This window comes from Miscanthus floridulus, chromosome 8 (assembly GCF_019320115.1).
Source record: "Miscanthus floridulus cultivar M001 chromosome 8, ASM1932011v1, whole genome shotgun sequence".
In the NCBI taxonomy this organism is placed as follows: domain Eukaryota; kingdom Viridiplantae; phylum Streptophyta; class Magnoliopsida; order Poales; family Poaceae; genus Miscanthus; species Miscanthus floridulus.
Window position 1 is genome coordinate 71,324,690 of NC_089587.1, and position 15,577 is coordinate 71,340,266.

A 15,577-nucleotide genomic window follows, 5' to 3' on the forward strand; every position below is an offset into this window, starting at 1 on the left:
CCGCCGCCGTTCATTCCCTGGTACCTTTTTTTTGTTACTGTTTTACATGTAATTCTCAAAATAAAAAGATACATGTATAGCAGCTATTTCTTTTGCCATGCATACTTACTGCAAAAAGGCCTCAAACTCAATCAGACAGCTGCTGTGACATATTTGAGAAACATGTATCAGTTTTAAACCAATCAGACAGCTCAAAACTCAGATGTTCCAGTCCTTGCTTAAGGGGTAAACTGAGTTGTTACCAACAGAACATTGACGTTTTCAATAAACCAGAACTGATACTATGAAAATACACTGAACAGAATCACCATGCGTCTCTAGAAGAGAAGTGAACTCTAGAACTCTAGAAGACAGCAAGCAGTGCCAGCCACCGAGTTTACAAGATCCAAATGCCATGATTCAGCGTTACAAATAGGTGTTCTCTGCGCTTAGAATTGCAACTGCTGGTAAAAGGAATGTCTCTAAGCATATTATATGAGAAGCACAGGTCATCTTTGTGCTAATCACATGGCTCAGGTATCAAATCGACAAATTCTCAAGTGCTGCCTGAGTCAGAATTGTTGCTAACTGAACATTGCCCTTGTACACAGTTTGCAAACCAGTTGTCCGAAACCAATGGATCTTGAAACAAGAACGATTCATCATCCGACGTTTTTCTCTCTCTAAATTCTGTTATTTTCATCCTACGAAACATAACTTTGCATCTACTGATTCTACACCTGAAGCTTGGCACTTGGCCAGGGTAGATGGTACAGAGACTGAACTGGGATGAGACACCAAGGTGACTAACCGTATATACACGGGCTATCCTGGTGGCGATGAAAGAATCAAAGTAGGCTATGTAGGCTGGAGTTCGCTTTCCTCGTTCTCCTTTATGAAACGGCCCTGCATCCAATGTAAACCACGATCAGAAAATTTTGTTATTTGCTTTCCAAAGTTGCTGAACCCACATTTGTAAGTGCTACTTTTTTTCAGCTTGCCAAAAAAGCCCAATGCAATTAACTCAGGGCTGATTTGCCTGCATTTCAATCCATCTCAATCTACATGTATCGAGGTGGAAAATTAACTAGATTTCCACCTCAACCCATGTGAATTTGGGTGGATTAGAGAGTAACCAAACAAGGCCTCACGTGGGGAATATCCCCCCAATCCCCGGGTGGACCCTAAAAACACTGCTGCATTTGTGGTAAAGTGATGCAAGCATGTGGTCCAAAATAGCATGTGCCAAAACAGAACGTTACTGGTTTATTTGCAAGGCAGTAGAGAAGTATTTCTGCGCTGTGCAATTTTCATTTCTCGAATCAAGGATGATTTACACTAATTCATGCATTCTCCTTAAAGATCACATATGATTCTCTAAGCATAAAAGGTACAATAAAATAAGTGACGTTGACCGGTGAGGTAAGAGACAATGTAGGGCATGGTGAGGTTCTTCTAAACAGAAAGTGATTGAATTAGATAGACTCAGGGGAAAGCTCTCGTCTGTTTCACATACTCCCTCCGTCTCTAAATAGGGCCATGTTTGGATTACAGCTGCTAAATTTAGTCTCTCCTAAATGGTTTAATCCCATTTAGTCACTCCAGAGTTATCAGAGAGGACTAAAGCCCTTTTAATCCCATTTAGTCATAGTGTTTGGGTAAAAAATGATTAAATGGGACTAGATTTAGGAGCTGCTAGCTGAATAAAATACCCCCTAAATGTCGTCGTTGATGTGCGTGCCACAAGTTTGACTCGATTTATAGAAAATGCGTGTAACATTTGTATCTCCAAATAAATTTATTAAAAAATTAGATTCAAAGATCTTTCTAATAATACTAATTATCTAACATAAATATTAATATTTTTAATATATATTTAGTCTTTCTCAGAAAGTACGAACGACAGATATACAGAGGAAGTACGCCGATGCACGAACATATTCAACATTAGAACTAGGCAGGAGGATTATTATGTTTGTGGGTTCAGTCATCACACATATGGAATGTCAATGATGGTCAATCTATTCGTTTTGCTCCTGACAGAAAGTGGAACACGATTTGAGTACTCAGGGCCTGTTTAGATGGCGATTTTTTTTGCAAAATGAAACTGTAGCGCTTTTCGTTGTTATTTGGCAATTAGTGTCCAATCATAGTCTAATTAGGCTTAAAAGATTCGTCCCGTGAATTTCGTCTAAACTGTGTAATTAATTTTATTTTTTATTTATATTTAATGCTTCATGCATGTGTCCAAAGATTCGATGTGACGAAGAATTTTGAAAATTTTGGTATTTTGGAAGGGAACTAAACTGGACCTCCTTCGCAAACAAACAGATGCTCTGTTTAGGAACTCAAATGCTTTGGGCACAGTAAATTTAAGTGATAAACTGGTAATGTGCAAAACCCACAGTTCTCCCATTGCATAACGAAATTAGGAAAATTTCAAGCATCAGGTTAGAGCTGCAGATATATGCATGCATGAGGCTCAAAAAAAAGATATATGCATGCATGCATAAAGACATAATAATGCATCCCAAAATCCCAAACTCCAAACCCAATCAATTTGTAGTTCAGGACATAATAATGCATCTAGGGTGTAAAGTTTTGGGATGTCACATCGATGTCATATGGAGATGTTGCATGGGGTGTTCGGATACTAATAAAAAAACAAATTACAGAAGTCCTCGGTGCTCCGCGAGACGAATTTATTAAGCCTAATTAATCCGTTATTAGCACATGTTTATTGTAGCTTTATTGCAGCACCACACTGTCAAATCATGGACTTAAAGCTCGTAAAGTAGTTGCAATCTATATAATTAGTTATTTTTTAGTCTATATTTAATACTTTATGTATGTGTCTAAATATTCGATAGGATAAGAAGTAAACTTTTTTGAAGAACTTGTTAGGCCTCGTTTAGATGCTGAAAAAATTTCAACCCGATAAATAGTATCACTTTCGTTTTATTTGACAAATATTGTCCAATCGTGGACCAACTAGGCTCAAAAGATTCATCTCGTGATTTCCAACTAAACTGTGTAATTAGTTATTTTTTTTACCTACATTTAATACTCCATGCAAGCGGCTAAAAATTGATGTGATAGAGAGAGAGTGAAAAAACTTGGAATTTTGGTGGCATCTAAACAAGGCGTTAGTAGTAGATCATAACAAATTCATGCCTTGGCCCATCAGTAATTAATAAGGAGATGTATGAATGAGATCAGAGCAGCTCACGTCACACTGTCGTGCCAACTTGAGACATCAGCAATAGCATCATATCAACAGAGGAAGTTATGTTGTCAATTCGTCACCTTGAACCGCGGCCGCTTGACGGCATTGAGCCGGCGAACCTCGTACCGGATCCGCTTCGCGAAGAGCCGCCTCCGCCGCTTCTCCTTGTACCGCCTCACCCTCTCCGCCCTCCCTGAAGGCGCCGTCACGGCGTGCTCGGGCGGCTCCACCTCCACCAGCAACTGCACCTGCACAGACGGCGGCGGCACCGTGGTCACAGCCGTGTCACCAAGACTCGCGCGGACCAAGAATGTCTGTGGGGAGCGGGAGCGGATGTGGGCTTACGGCGTCGAGCTGCAGCTCCGGCGAGCCACCGCCGCCCCCGCTGGCACCGGCGGCGCCGATGTAGAGCGACCCCCGGTCCGCCCAGGCCGCGAGGATCTCCTCGTAGTCGAGCTTGAGCAGCAGCGAGCGCGCCGCCGACGCGCCCGTGCTGGCGGCGGACGAGCACGGCGACGAAGACGACGTGGTGGCGGTGGCGGTAGCCGCCGGCGAGGAGCAGTACACCCAGCGCTCCCTCCCCCGCAGCGCGCGACGCGCGAGGTCCTCCTCCTGGGCGCCCGGGAGGCCCGAGGCCCCCGAGCCGGCCCCGTCCGGCGACGCGGACGGCGACGGGCCGAGGATGTCGGAGAGCGACGGCGCCGGCAAGGCCTCGAACAGGGTGGACGCCTCGTTGTGGTGGTGCAGCGCGAACGGCTCCACCTGCTGCTGCCACCCGGCGCATCGGTCGCCGCCGGCGTCCTCCTCTCGCTTCACTTCCGCCTCCTCCTCCTCCTCCCACGGGGACCGCGGCGACGCCGGCTCGTCCTCCGGCGGCGTCGGCGTCGCTGCCACCTCCGCGTTAACCATCAGGTCGCTGAGGCTGAGGTACTTGGTCCTCTTCGCCTTGCCCCTGGCCCTCGCCCTCGGCTTCGCCTGCCGCTGGCGCCGCCCGCCGCCGCTAGCCATGGCACCTCCACGGCTTCACGCATGCGGCCCAAGGACGGTTCTTTGTCGCGAAATGCGGGGTCTTGGGCGAGCCGAGGAGCGACTGTTTGGAGGGAAAGCGAGAGATCACCCGCGGCCGCGGCGAGAAGCTCAGCAGAAGCAGGGTGGCGAGGCGCTTTTCCCCATCACGCGCTGACGTGGCGTCGGCTGGCCGAGGTGGAGGGACGCCATTGGTGGGCCGGATTGCGGTACTCCCTTTCCGTCGTACACGAGTGGGGAGGGTAGGGCAAGACTTTGGGGGTAGAAAGGGAAGGCTTTGAAGGGCTTCACGGAGGTTTTGTGACGCAGGGAGGTGGTGCACGTTCACATCGTCGCCACCAAAGATCATGTGCCGCGAATAAGTCATGGCAGGCTGATTTATTACGAGAAAAAATACTATTTGTTAGCTGAAAAATATGGCTTATAAACCAAGTGAACAGGACGTGTATGACGCGAGTTGTGATGGACTTATTAGAGAGGAGGTCACGTTAGTTTCATTGAGACTTGAGAGGAAGCTCGCACATCAAATTTAATTTTCAAGAAAGAGTATTACAGTTGTACATATTGTGATTTCGAGAAGTACACAAGCAAAACTATTAGTCTGAAACAATGGACATGCATGTAACAAAATGTTTAGTTTGATGGGATGAAGCTGCGGGTTACAAACACGAGGTGTTGATGTGTGAAAACCGACTTAATACACCCACAAATATATAAGAATTGATATGGCGTGAAATCAATGACTATGTGCAAGTACCACTACAACACCAATGTATTACAACAGAAGGTCCTAAAGGTTTGATGAAATTATAGCTTAATTACATTAGTGAATATAAAACCACTAGGTATTGCGTGACTCCAATAGATCTATGCAACCATGTTGTTGGCTTGTTCGTTTGGCCGTGACTTGTCGTAAACGATCGTAAATTTCCAGTCGGAACAGTATTTTTCTCTCACACAAACCAGCCAACGGTACTTCTTTACGAACCAGCCAACCGAACAAGCTGATTCGGAGTTACGTGATAATAAGAGTTCTCTCGACACTATACACTTCACTCTACCCCCTGTCCTCCTCTAATAAGAAAACAGCTTTATTTATCATTTTCGGATGAAGAATGTAATAATCCGTGAGATGCCTGAAAATAGTCGTCTCAACAACTCGTCACTCCACCCAACCTGCCACCAGCCGGCTAGCATATTGGACGCGTGTTAATTAATGATATACATCGATAAAATCATATACGCAAAACTACTAGTAGTGACGTACCATTTTTAGATGTCTAATCTTTGCATAACACAAATAACTCATACATTGACATTCCCTCAAAAAATACTCATACATAGTAGAAATGATTTTTATTCTATGGCAAAAGTTTCTCTATTTTTTTTACCAAGTTAACAAAACTAGTTACGTCAACAATAACACCAAATAAATGCACTATTAAATTTATTTCAAGGTATATCTAGTACATAAACTAATTTGATGTTTGAGATGCTTCTAAAATTAGAGAAATCTAACTCTAAACAAAAAACCTATAAAAGATAGTACTCCCTTTGTCATAAAATGATTATGATTCTCGTATTTTAACAAGTTAATTAATTTTAAATTTGATTAAGTATATAAAAATGTAATAATATTTATGGGCATATTAGGCATCATTGTATTAATCTTGGAATATAGGGCCTAATTGGTTTGCTTCTTAAATTTTGGTTAGTATTTGGTTTGCTACCAAAATACACCAAACTCTCATATTTGGCTTGCTAAATTTATGGCAATATTTTTGCCCAACTTTTGACTTGTTAAATATTTGGCATCGCAAATTTTAGATGTGAACCAAGCAGGCCCATACTTCTAGATATGGTACACCTAGTTCGAGTAGGCCTTTTTAACTTTCTCTTTACTTCCAAAGTGCAATAACTTTGGTAGAGGTAAATATGTAACTTTTACATTACATTGATCTTCTCTAAAAACTTTAAAAGTGCATTTATTTTGGGATGGAAGGAGTATTTTAAAAATCAATTCAAAAAATATAAATATAAATATTATGTTTTATAAACCTACTCAAGTTTGACTAGTTTAGCTTAGGTCTTTTTTTAACGGTGCTTAGTTTTTTTTCAACGGTGCTTAGGTCATTTTCCCCGGACAACAAATGCGGTAGGAGTAGTACGGTCTAGGCCTTGTTTAGTTTCTTCTCCTAAAGTGTACTCTCTATCTCATTGAATGTTTGGACACATGTATGAAGTATTAAATATAGATTAAAATAATAACTAATTACACAGTTTGCGACTAATTTGCGAGATGAATCTTTTAAGCATAATTAGTCTATGATTTGACAATGTGGCGCTACATTAACACATGTGCTAATGACGGATTAATTAGGCTTAATAAATTCATCACGTGGATTACTAACAAATTCTATAATTTATTTTTTATTAATATTCGAACACTCCATGCGACCTGGGTTTAAACAAAGACCTTAATACGGAGCAAGTAAAAAAAACGGCGCAAGTGAAAACAGATGAGGTGTCCAGTGCAGACGCGTAGTACTAGTACAGTACTGTAGGTTACAGCATCGCACATGGGGTCCCTGGCTTGGCTACCTGGCAGCATGGCAGCGGGCCCAGGCGCGGCGCGGCGATGTGTCCCTGGCTTGGCTACCTGGCCCGGGTGCTGCGGCCATGCCGACTTGCCGAGGACCAGGAGGGAGGAGCGCGTGGCGTGCCGGAAGGCCCGGAGCCGGAAGAAGCCACCAGGCAAGGCGGCTACAGGCCTACAGCCCCGTCGTCCCCCCAGGCCGCTGCCGGCGGCCGGTGTCGAGGAACAAGTTCAATAATAAAGCCGGGTATGGCTATTAGCCAACTGGTAGGAACCCAGCTATATAACAGTGATCTTTTATTTATCTCTAAGAAACTTTTTTATCGTTAGTTTTACTCATGTCCCACGTTCTCAGCATTCATCAGTATGGATCCACCACTACATAACTTATGAGAGCTAAGTTCTCCTCTCTCTTCTCCTTTCTCTCTTCTTGCAGTTGCTCTAAGACCATCTCCAACCATAAATCTATATGGACATTCAAACAAAAATAAGTAGTAAGAGACTCAAAATCAGTCTCCAACAGAGTATCTATACGAGAGATCTATTTTGAGTTGTCTGAGAGACACAACTTAAATACGGTCATCCTCTCTTCTGAAAACTCATTTGTAGAAAGGATTTTCTTTTGGGTCTTATTGTTGGAGAATATGTCGAATAAGTATCGAATCTTTTGTCTGTAGCGCTACCCAAAGGATAAATAAATCTTGTATTTTGGATGTCGTTGTCGGAGAAGGCAGAGGTCAGACGGTCGTCTCGTCTCGTGGGCCGTGCACCGCCGCACCGCACAGACCTGAACCTGACTCGCTCACCACCACGACCACCATGCGTCCATCCGAGAGGCGTAGCGCAGGCATGCAGCAACGTCCGGTGCGGTGACCAGACCACTCGGGGCTGGGTTGGGTTTGGCGCCTCTTTTTTCAGCAGACGTTGCTGCAGAGCCAGAAGGCAAGCGGCAAGCCGCAGGCAGGCAGGCAGCGCGCGAGTCAAAAGGCGCACGCACGCATGCAAGTGCTCTGACCTTGACCGCCTTCAGAGAGTGGAGAGTGGAGTGCGTGTGCGTCCACTGGCCTTGGCCTTGCCTTCCCTATACACTGCTACAGCTACCCCTACTCGTTACTCCTAATCGGTATGGGCGATTGAGCGTAAGGGTACGACCGAGCAGCCCCAGCGAGCAACGGACGGAGTAGAGCACTGCTCTGGTTCTGGTTTAGGCAGAGTTTGTTTTCACGGAAAAAACGCGTGCATGGGTGAAAGAAAAAACTACTCCGAAGGATCCACCCAAAAATTAGGAGACCAGAAGTTTTTGGATGTATTTGGTTCCTAACCAAACTGTGCCATGCAATGTGTGGCGGTGCCACACTTGGTGGCGGCAGAATCCGTCGTCACAACCATGGCGAAAATATGACCTAAGTTATGGTTGCTTAACTTTAATCAAGGCCTTGTTCGGCTTACCCCATATACGACTTGTTCAGCTTCTTTTTTAGTCGGAACAGTATTTTTCTCTCACAACAATTCAGCCGGAACAGTATTTTTCAGCCAGTTTCAGTTAAGTTTCAGACCAGCGAACGGGCCCCAAGAACCAAACAACAATGTGGCAGAGTGTGGCAGCCTTGGATGTGGCTTGGCGTCTTATGGCTCAAAACCAAACACTTCCTCCCTTCCTGAAAGGTCCTAATATGGCTAGAGGGGGGTGAATAGCCTATTTAAAAATCTGCAAATCAACTAGAGCAATTTGATTAGTATGACAAATAGCGTAATGCAAACTTGCTCTAGCTCTACAAGGGTTGCAAGCCACCTATCCAACAATTCTAGTTGCAATGAATACTTAGGCACACAAACTTGCTATGTAATTACTCACTAAGAGCTCTCAACCTTGCTACTCTAAAGAGCTCAACTAGATGAATGTAAATAATAAAGCAAGCTCTCAATTCTAATTACACTAAAGAGCTTGTATCAACTAGTTTGCAAGAATGTAAATGAGTGAGTAGAGTGATTATACCGACGTGTAGGGGATGAACCAATCACAAGATGAATATATAGCCAATCACCGGGAGAATGCCAAAGAAGAGAGACAATTGATTTTCTCCCGAGGTTCACGTGCTTGCCAACACGCTACGTCCCCGTTGTGTCGACCAACACTTGGTGGTTCGGTGGCTAAGAGGTGTTTCACAAACCTCGTCCACACGATTGGACACCGCAAGAACCGACCCACAAGTGAGGTAACTTAATGACACGAGCAATTTACTAGAGTTACCTTTCGGCACTCCACCGGAGAAGGTACAACTCCCCTTACAATCACCGGAGACGGCCACGAACAATCACCAACTCGTGCCGATCCTCCACCGCTGCTCCAACCGTCTAGGTGGTGGCAACCACCAAGAGAAACAAGCGAAATCCGCAGCGCAACACGAATACCAAGTGCCTCTAGATGCAATCACTCAAGCAATGCACTTGGATTCTCTCCCAATCTCACAATGATGATGGATCAATGATGGAGATGAGTGGGAGGGCTTTGGCTAAGCTCACAAGGATGCTATGTCAATGAAAATATGCAAGAGATATCCTTTGAGCCGGCCATGGGGCTATAAATAGAGCCCCCATCAAATAGAGCCGTTGTACCCCTTCACTGGGCAAAACACGCTCTGACCGGACGCTCCAGTCATACCGACCGGACGCTGGCCCTCAGCATCCGGTCACCCGATGGACGCCATGCGTCACCAGCTTCAAACGTTGTTCGTCAGATTTCAACGGCTACGAAGTTGACCGGACGCTCCGGTCAAAACTGACCGGACGCTGAAGCCCCAGCGTCCGGTCGTTTCCAGTAAGCTCCCCGAGGCATGTTTTTCCGACCGGACGCGTCCGGTCCACCTTGACCGGACACAGCCAGCGTCCGGTGCTCAACCCTAGCCTACTGTGCCGTCTGACAGCTCGACCGGACGTAGCCTTTCAGCGTCCGGTCGCTGAGTGACCTAGCGTCCGGTCAGTTGACCGACGCCAGCATCAATTCAATCAACTCCATTTCAACTCTAACTTCTTCACCCTTGCTCCAATGTGCCAATCACCAAGAATTTTGCATCCGGCGTAATAGAAAATAGACATTTCATTTTTCCAAAAGCGCTGAATCCCGCCTCGCAAGCTCGGCGGAAGGGAGAGAGGGACCCAAACCCATGTCAACCCTGCAAACACCTTGTGCACATGTGTTAGCATATTTTCACAAATATTATCAAGGGTGTTAGCACTCCACTAGATCCTAAATGCATATGCAATAAGTTAGAGCATCTAGTGGCACTTTGATAACCGCATTCCGATACGAGTTTCACCCCTCTTAATAGTACGGCTATCTATCCTAAATGTGATCACACTCACTAAGTGTCTTGATCACTAAAACAAAATGACTCCTATATTTTATACCTTTGCCTTGAGCCTTTTGTTTTTCTCTTTCTTCTTTTCCAAGTTCAAGCATTTGATCATCACCATGCTATCACCATTGTCATGATCTTCGTCATTGCTTCATCACTTGGAGTAGTGCTACCTATCTCATAATCACTTTGATAAACTAGGTTAGCACTTAGGGTTTCATCAATTAACCAAAACCAAACTAGAGCTTTCACTTCCCCAACCCCCTCCTTCCACACATCCTTCTTTATTGTCATTTTTCGATCGTACTTGTATATTATCTATATGGATTTGTTTTCTCCTTTCTAATGGGCAGCTTTCTTGCCAGTTCGTTTTCTTAAAAAAATCCTCTTATTTCTTAGAGGTCATCATAAGGCTGCACTCGCATTGACTCCTGCTCCCTTCCTATACATGTGACACCTCCATCGTCGTCGTGCTCAAATTCGGTGGCCACCTCTCGCATCCCTAGCGGTCGGTTCAACCCCCTACCCACTCACCTCCCCGCACCTCTTCCCCCACTTTTCTCAGCTGATTGAGGAGGCTAGGCGAAAGCTTGTCTATGTGTTGTCCTTAAGTCTAGACGTCGGAGCTCAACCTACCTGGTTGGCTTGCACGTCGATGGTGGTCCGTCCAAGCTTGATGTCCCCTATGCGCCTTCCTGACTTGGCAACTCTAGTTTGCCCAAGCTCAACCTATATGCACGTCCTCAACTCTGGTTTGCCTGAGCTCGCTCTCCTTGTTGCCATCGCTGTCTCCGATGACAGGGCTCCCTCCCAGTGGCGGATGCACGATGCGGAATAAGGGGGGGCTAAAACAATGGAGATGTTGATTTGTATGAAGATTTAATGGTGAAATCAAGCTTTTGTTACAGTGATTAGGCTTGAAATCAAGAAATTAGGGGGGGCTGGAGCCCCCCAGCCCCCCCTTTGGATCCGCCGCTGCTCCCTCCTCGATGTCCCTCCACCCGTGCTCCCGATGCCTTCTTGCTGGAAATTCACCCTTGGCCACATGCATCGTCTCGTGCGTGCGCCCAACCCGTGCCCTTTGTCTGCCCTGACCATATCCATAGCTGCCTCGCTCATTATGATGTTCTCTGCTCGTGTTTCGACACCTCTGACACCGAGAAGAGAGGAGAAAGGCGAGAGTGAGTGAACAGTATGGGAGCGAGAGATTTTGATAATTGACATCACAATTCGTGGGCCTCTCAAGATTTGACACATATCACAATGACATGTGGGGTCAACCTAAGTCATTTGACATGTGGCGTCGTTGTGGAGGTGGTGGGGCGGTGTTGGAGACCGGCGTGGAGGCGATGAGGCCGGTGTTGGAGTCCGGCGTGGAGGTGTTGGAGATCGTTGTGGAGGCGGTGGGGCCGATGTAGGAGTTGGAGATCGTTGTGGAGGCGATGGGGCCGGTGTAGGAGTTGGAGATCGTCGTGGGGATGAAGTCGTCTCGCCCCCCGCGACGCTGTGATGAGATGGGGAATGAATAATTGGGCTAGGCTAGAGGAAGACCCTGCTACAAAAACAAGTTGTGGGTCAATTATTTTTTAAGCCAATATAAAATTAATGAAAAATAATATTTCATTCACTATCATTCATACCTAGGGTGAGGTAGGCGAAGCGGTGGCGCCCCAGGAATGATGATGAAGCGTTTGCGCTATTGAATAAATATCTTCTCTGCTTCTCTATTGGGCATATGTCAATTCATCATTTTCTCTATTGGGCTTGAAAACACCACTATCAGCTTCTTCCCTAGCACGAGCTAGTGTCTGTGTTGCTCTCTCAATTTTTTGGCCAAAAATTAGCTTGCTAGTGTCTGGGTCTAGGCTTCCCCCATGAGCGTAGAACCAATTCTTCACGCGTTGAGGCCAGTTCTTCTCTATTGTTTCAGGTATGATTCCCTTGGCAGTAATCTCGGCTTCTAGGTTCTGCCACTTGGGAATAGCACTCCTATAACCACCTGATCCCATGCGATGATGGTATTGCTTCTGTCGGGCATTCTGCTGATTCCTCATCGCACGTTCCTCACTCTCTTGAGATGTCTTGTATTGTACAAAGTCATCCCAATGGGACTCCAACTTGACAAACGCCTTAGCATTGAAATTTGGCGTTTCATTCTTCAAGATAAACTTTTTATACAATGTCTTCTTCCAACTCTGGAACAATGTTACCATCTTCTTCATTGTCCAATCTCTCACTAGCTCCTTCAAAGCATCATCTGCTTGTAATGTGAAATGCTGAGTGATATCTCTCCAAGCTAGGTTCTTGTCACGATCAGATACAAAACTAACATTAGGAGCGGATATCTTCTGCTTCCATTCATGAGCACTAACTGGGATCCTATCCCATACAATGAACCCACATTGATTGACATATGTCTGAGCATGTGGTTCCAATGGTTTGCCGGTGTCGGTGTCGAATTCTGATATTATAAAACTGCCCTCTAATGGCTTTTTTGGTCCTCAGACTTTCCTACTCTTGCCGGTGGTTGATGTAGATCCAGAGACTGGCTACATGAGTAGAAACACAATGATTAACAACAAATATACGTACGCATGCATCTATAAGAGATGATAGATAATCGAATATACCTCGCCAGTATTTTCTTACGCGATAATTTATTGATCTTCAACCACCGGCATATTCAGGATATCCTCATAATCAGCAAAGTACTAACTCGTGTCATCTACATCCACATTGGTGCCGGCATTGATAATATTCACCATTATGTCATCATTCAAGTTATCATCCGGAGCAACCATTTGTATCTTCAAGATAACACATAGATAGAATTACTATGGCACATAACATAAGTACATGTGATAACACATATAGAATTACTAAATCCAATTAAATATAATAACACATAATATTTTATAAGGATAAACAATAATAAGGTATAGGCTTTGGAATCGAATAAAAAACACTTTTGATCCAAAAAACATGGAAATAAGTACATGTATATATACATATAGAATGATACAATTTTCTCTCTCTCTCAACACATAGAATAAGTGCATATGTATATATCTCTAGATATGCATATGATAACACATAGAATGTCTCTCTAGATACAATTTTCTCTCTCTCTCAATACATGGAAATAATTAAGTACATGTATATATACACATAGAAATAATTAAGTACATATATATGTATATATATAGAATCTCTAGATATAATTAATTACTAAATCTAATTAAACCTAACATATATACATAGATAGAATTACTAAATCAAAATTAAATCTAACACATATAGAGAGAGATAGAATAATAATTACTAAATATATAAAAAAAACTATAATAAAAACTATCTAAAAAACTATCTAAATAAAGTACTAATTAAATTTTAATACATTTAAATCTAATTAACATATATAAAAAACTATCTAAAAACTAAGAATAAACTACTAATTAAATTTTAATACATTTTAATCTAACATATACATCAAACACTACCTAAAAAAACTATCTAAAAGTATCTAAAAAACTATCTAAAACAGGCTATGGATGGCCAAGCGCGCATGGCGGCTGGGCGTGTTGGCCGGCCACGGGGCCGAGCAGAGCCGCGCGAGGATGACGTACGGTGGAGACTCGACGGCCGTTGGGCGGGGCTCGACGACGACGGCGCGGGCGTGACAGAGACGACGAGATCGAGGCTGGACGGGGGTAGACGACGACGGCGGCGCGGGCACGGCAGAGACGACAAGATCGACGTTGTAGATCGAAAAGTAGAAGATGAACCGGTCGATATATATAGGCCGAGACCCTTTAGTCCCGGTTGGTGTTACCAGCCGGGACTAAAGGTATTTTTGGGCGGGCAATTCCGCCCACCCTTTAGTCCCGGTTCCTGGCCTGGGTCGGGACTGAAGGCCTAAAATTTTTGCAGCCTGCCAAAGTGTTGTTTTTTCATTAAGGATTGTAGATCTTGATGAGCTGCTCAAATGAGACACTAAATGACCTCAGATGAAAAATCTCTGAATACCAAGTTTGATCATCTTAGCAAGATCTATAATTGTTATATAGCTCATTTTCCCATTTGAAAGTTTTATCAAACACTAGTCATAAATTCTTGAATCTCATATAGACTTTCTAAAATTATGTCACACACATATGAAATTTGAACTACATTTTGTTCAAACTTTCTCAAATGAAAAATGGCCTATATAAGGATTGTATATCTTGATGAGCTGAACAAACTTGGTATTCAAAACTTTTCAATTGGAGACAATCTAGGGTTCCGAAAACTAGTTTGTAGGCGTCGAAATTTAAAAATCACAAATTTGAAGCATCCAAACTATCTCAAATAGAAAGTTGATCAAAACAACAATTGTAGATCTTGATGATTTTAACAAACTTGGTATTCAAAACTTTTTAATTTGAAGTCATTTAGAGTTCATAATACTAGAGTCAAAGTGTTGTTTTTTCATTTGACCAAATTTGATTTGGTGAAACTTGCTCAAATGAGACACTAAATGACTTCAGATGAAAAATCTCTGAATACTAAGTTTGATCATCTCAGCAAGATCTACAATTCCCATTTGAGAAAGTTTTATCAAACACTAGTCACAAATTCTTGAATCTAATATAGACTTTCTAAAACTATATCACACACTTGTGAAATTTGAACTACATTTTGTTCAAACTTTCTCAAATGAAAAAATAGCCTATATAAGGATTGTATATCTTGATGAGCTAAACAAACTTGGTATTCAAAACTTTTCAATTGGAGACAATCTAGGGTTCTAAAAACTAGTTTGTAGGCGTCAAAATTTAAAAATCACAAATTTGAACCATCCAAACTATCTCAAATAAAAAGTTGACCAAAACAACAATTGTAGATCTTGATGATTTTAACAAACTTGGTATTCAAAACTTTTCAATTTGAAGTCATTTAGAGTTCAGAATACTAGAGTCAAAGTGTTGTTTTTTCATTTGACCAAATTTGACTTGGTCAAACTTGCTCAAATGAGACACTAAATGACCTCAGATGAAAAATCTCTGAATACCAAGTTTGATTATCTCAGCAAAATCTACAATTGTTACATAGCTCATTTTTCCATTTGAGAAAATTTTATCAAACAGTAGTCACAAATTCTTGATTCTCATATAGATTTTCTAAAACTATGTCACACACTTGTGAAATTTGAACTACATTTTATTCAAACTTTCTCAAATGAAAAAATAACCTATATAAGGATTGTATATCTTAATGAGCTGAACAAACTTGGTATTCAAAACTTTTCAATTGGAGACAATCTAGGGTTCCGAAAACTAGTTTGTAGGCGTTGAAATTTAAAAATCATAAATTTGAACCGTCCAAACTATCTCAAATGGAAAGTTGACCAAAACA

At 43.1% G+C, this 15,577-nt stretch overlaps 1 protein-coding gene across 1 annotated transcript; it reads right to left on the bottom strand.

Annotated features, from left to right (window-relative positions):
* Positions 1-258: 258 nt before the first annotated feature.
* On the bottom strand, positions 259-4,442 carry LOC136472529 (zinc finger protein CONSTANS-LIKE 3-like). The gene is made up of 3 exons (XM_066470228.1): positions 3,551-4,442; positions 3,286-3,453; positions 259-885 (listed from the first exon to the last, which is right to left on the bottom strand). The coding sequence occupies exons 1-3, from the start codon at positions 4,211-4,213 to the stop codon at positions 838-840; spliced, it is 879 nt and encodes a 292-aa protein (XP_066326325.1). The 5' UTR covers positions 4,214-4,442; the 3' UTR covers positions 259-837.
* Between the last annotated feature and the right edge of the window lie 11,135 nt (positions 4,443-15,577).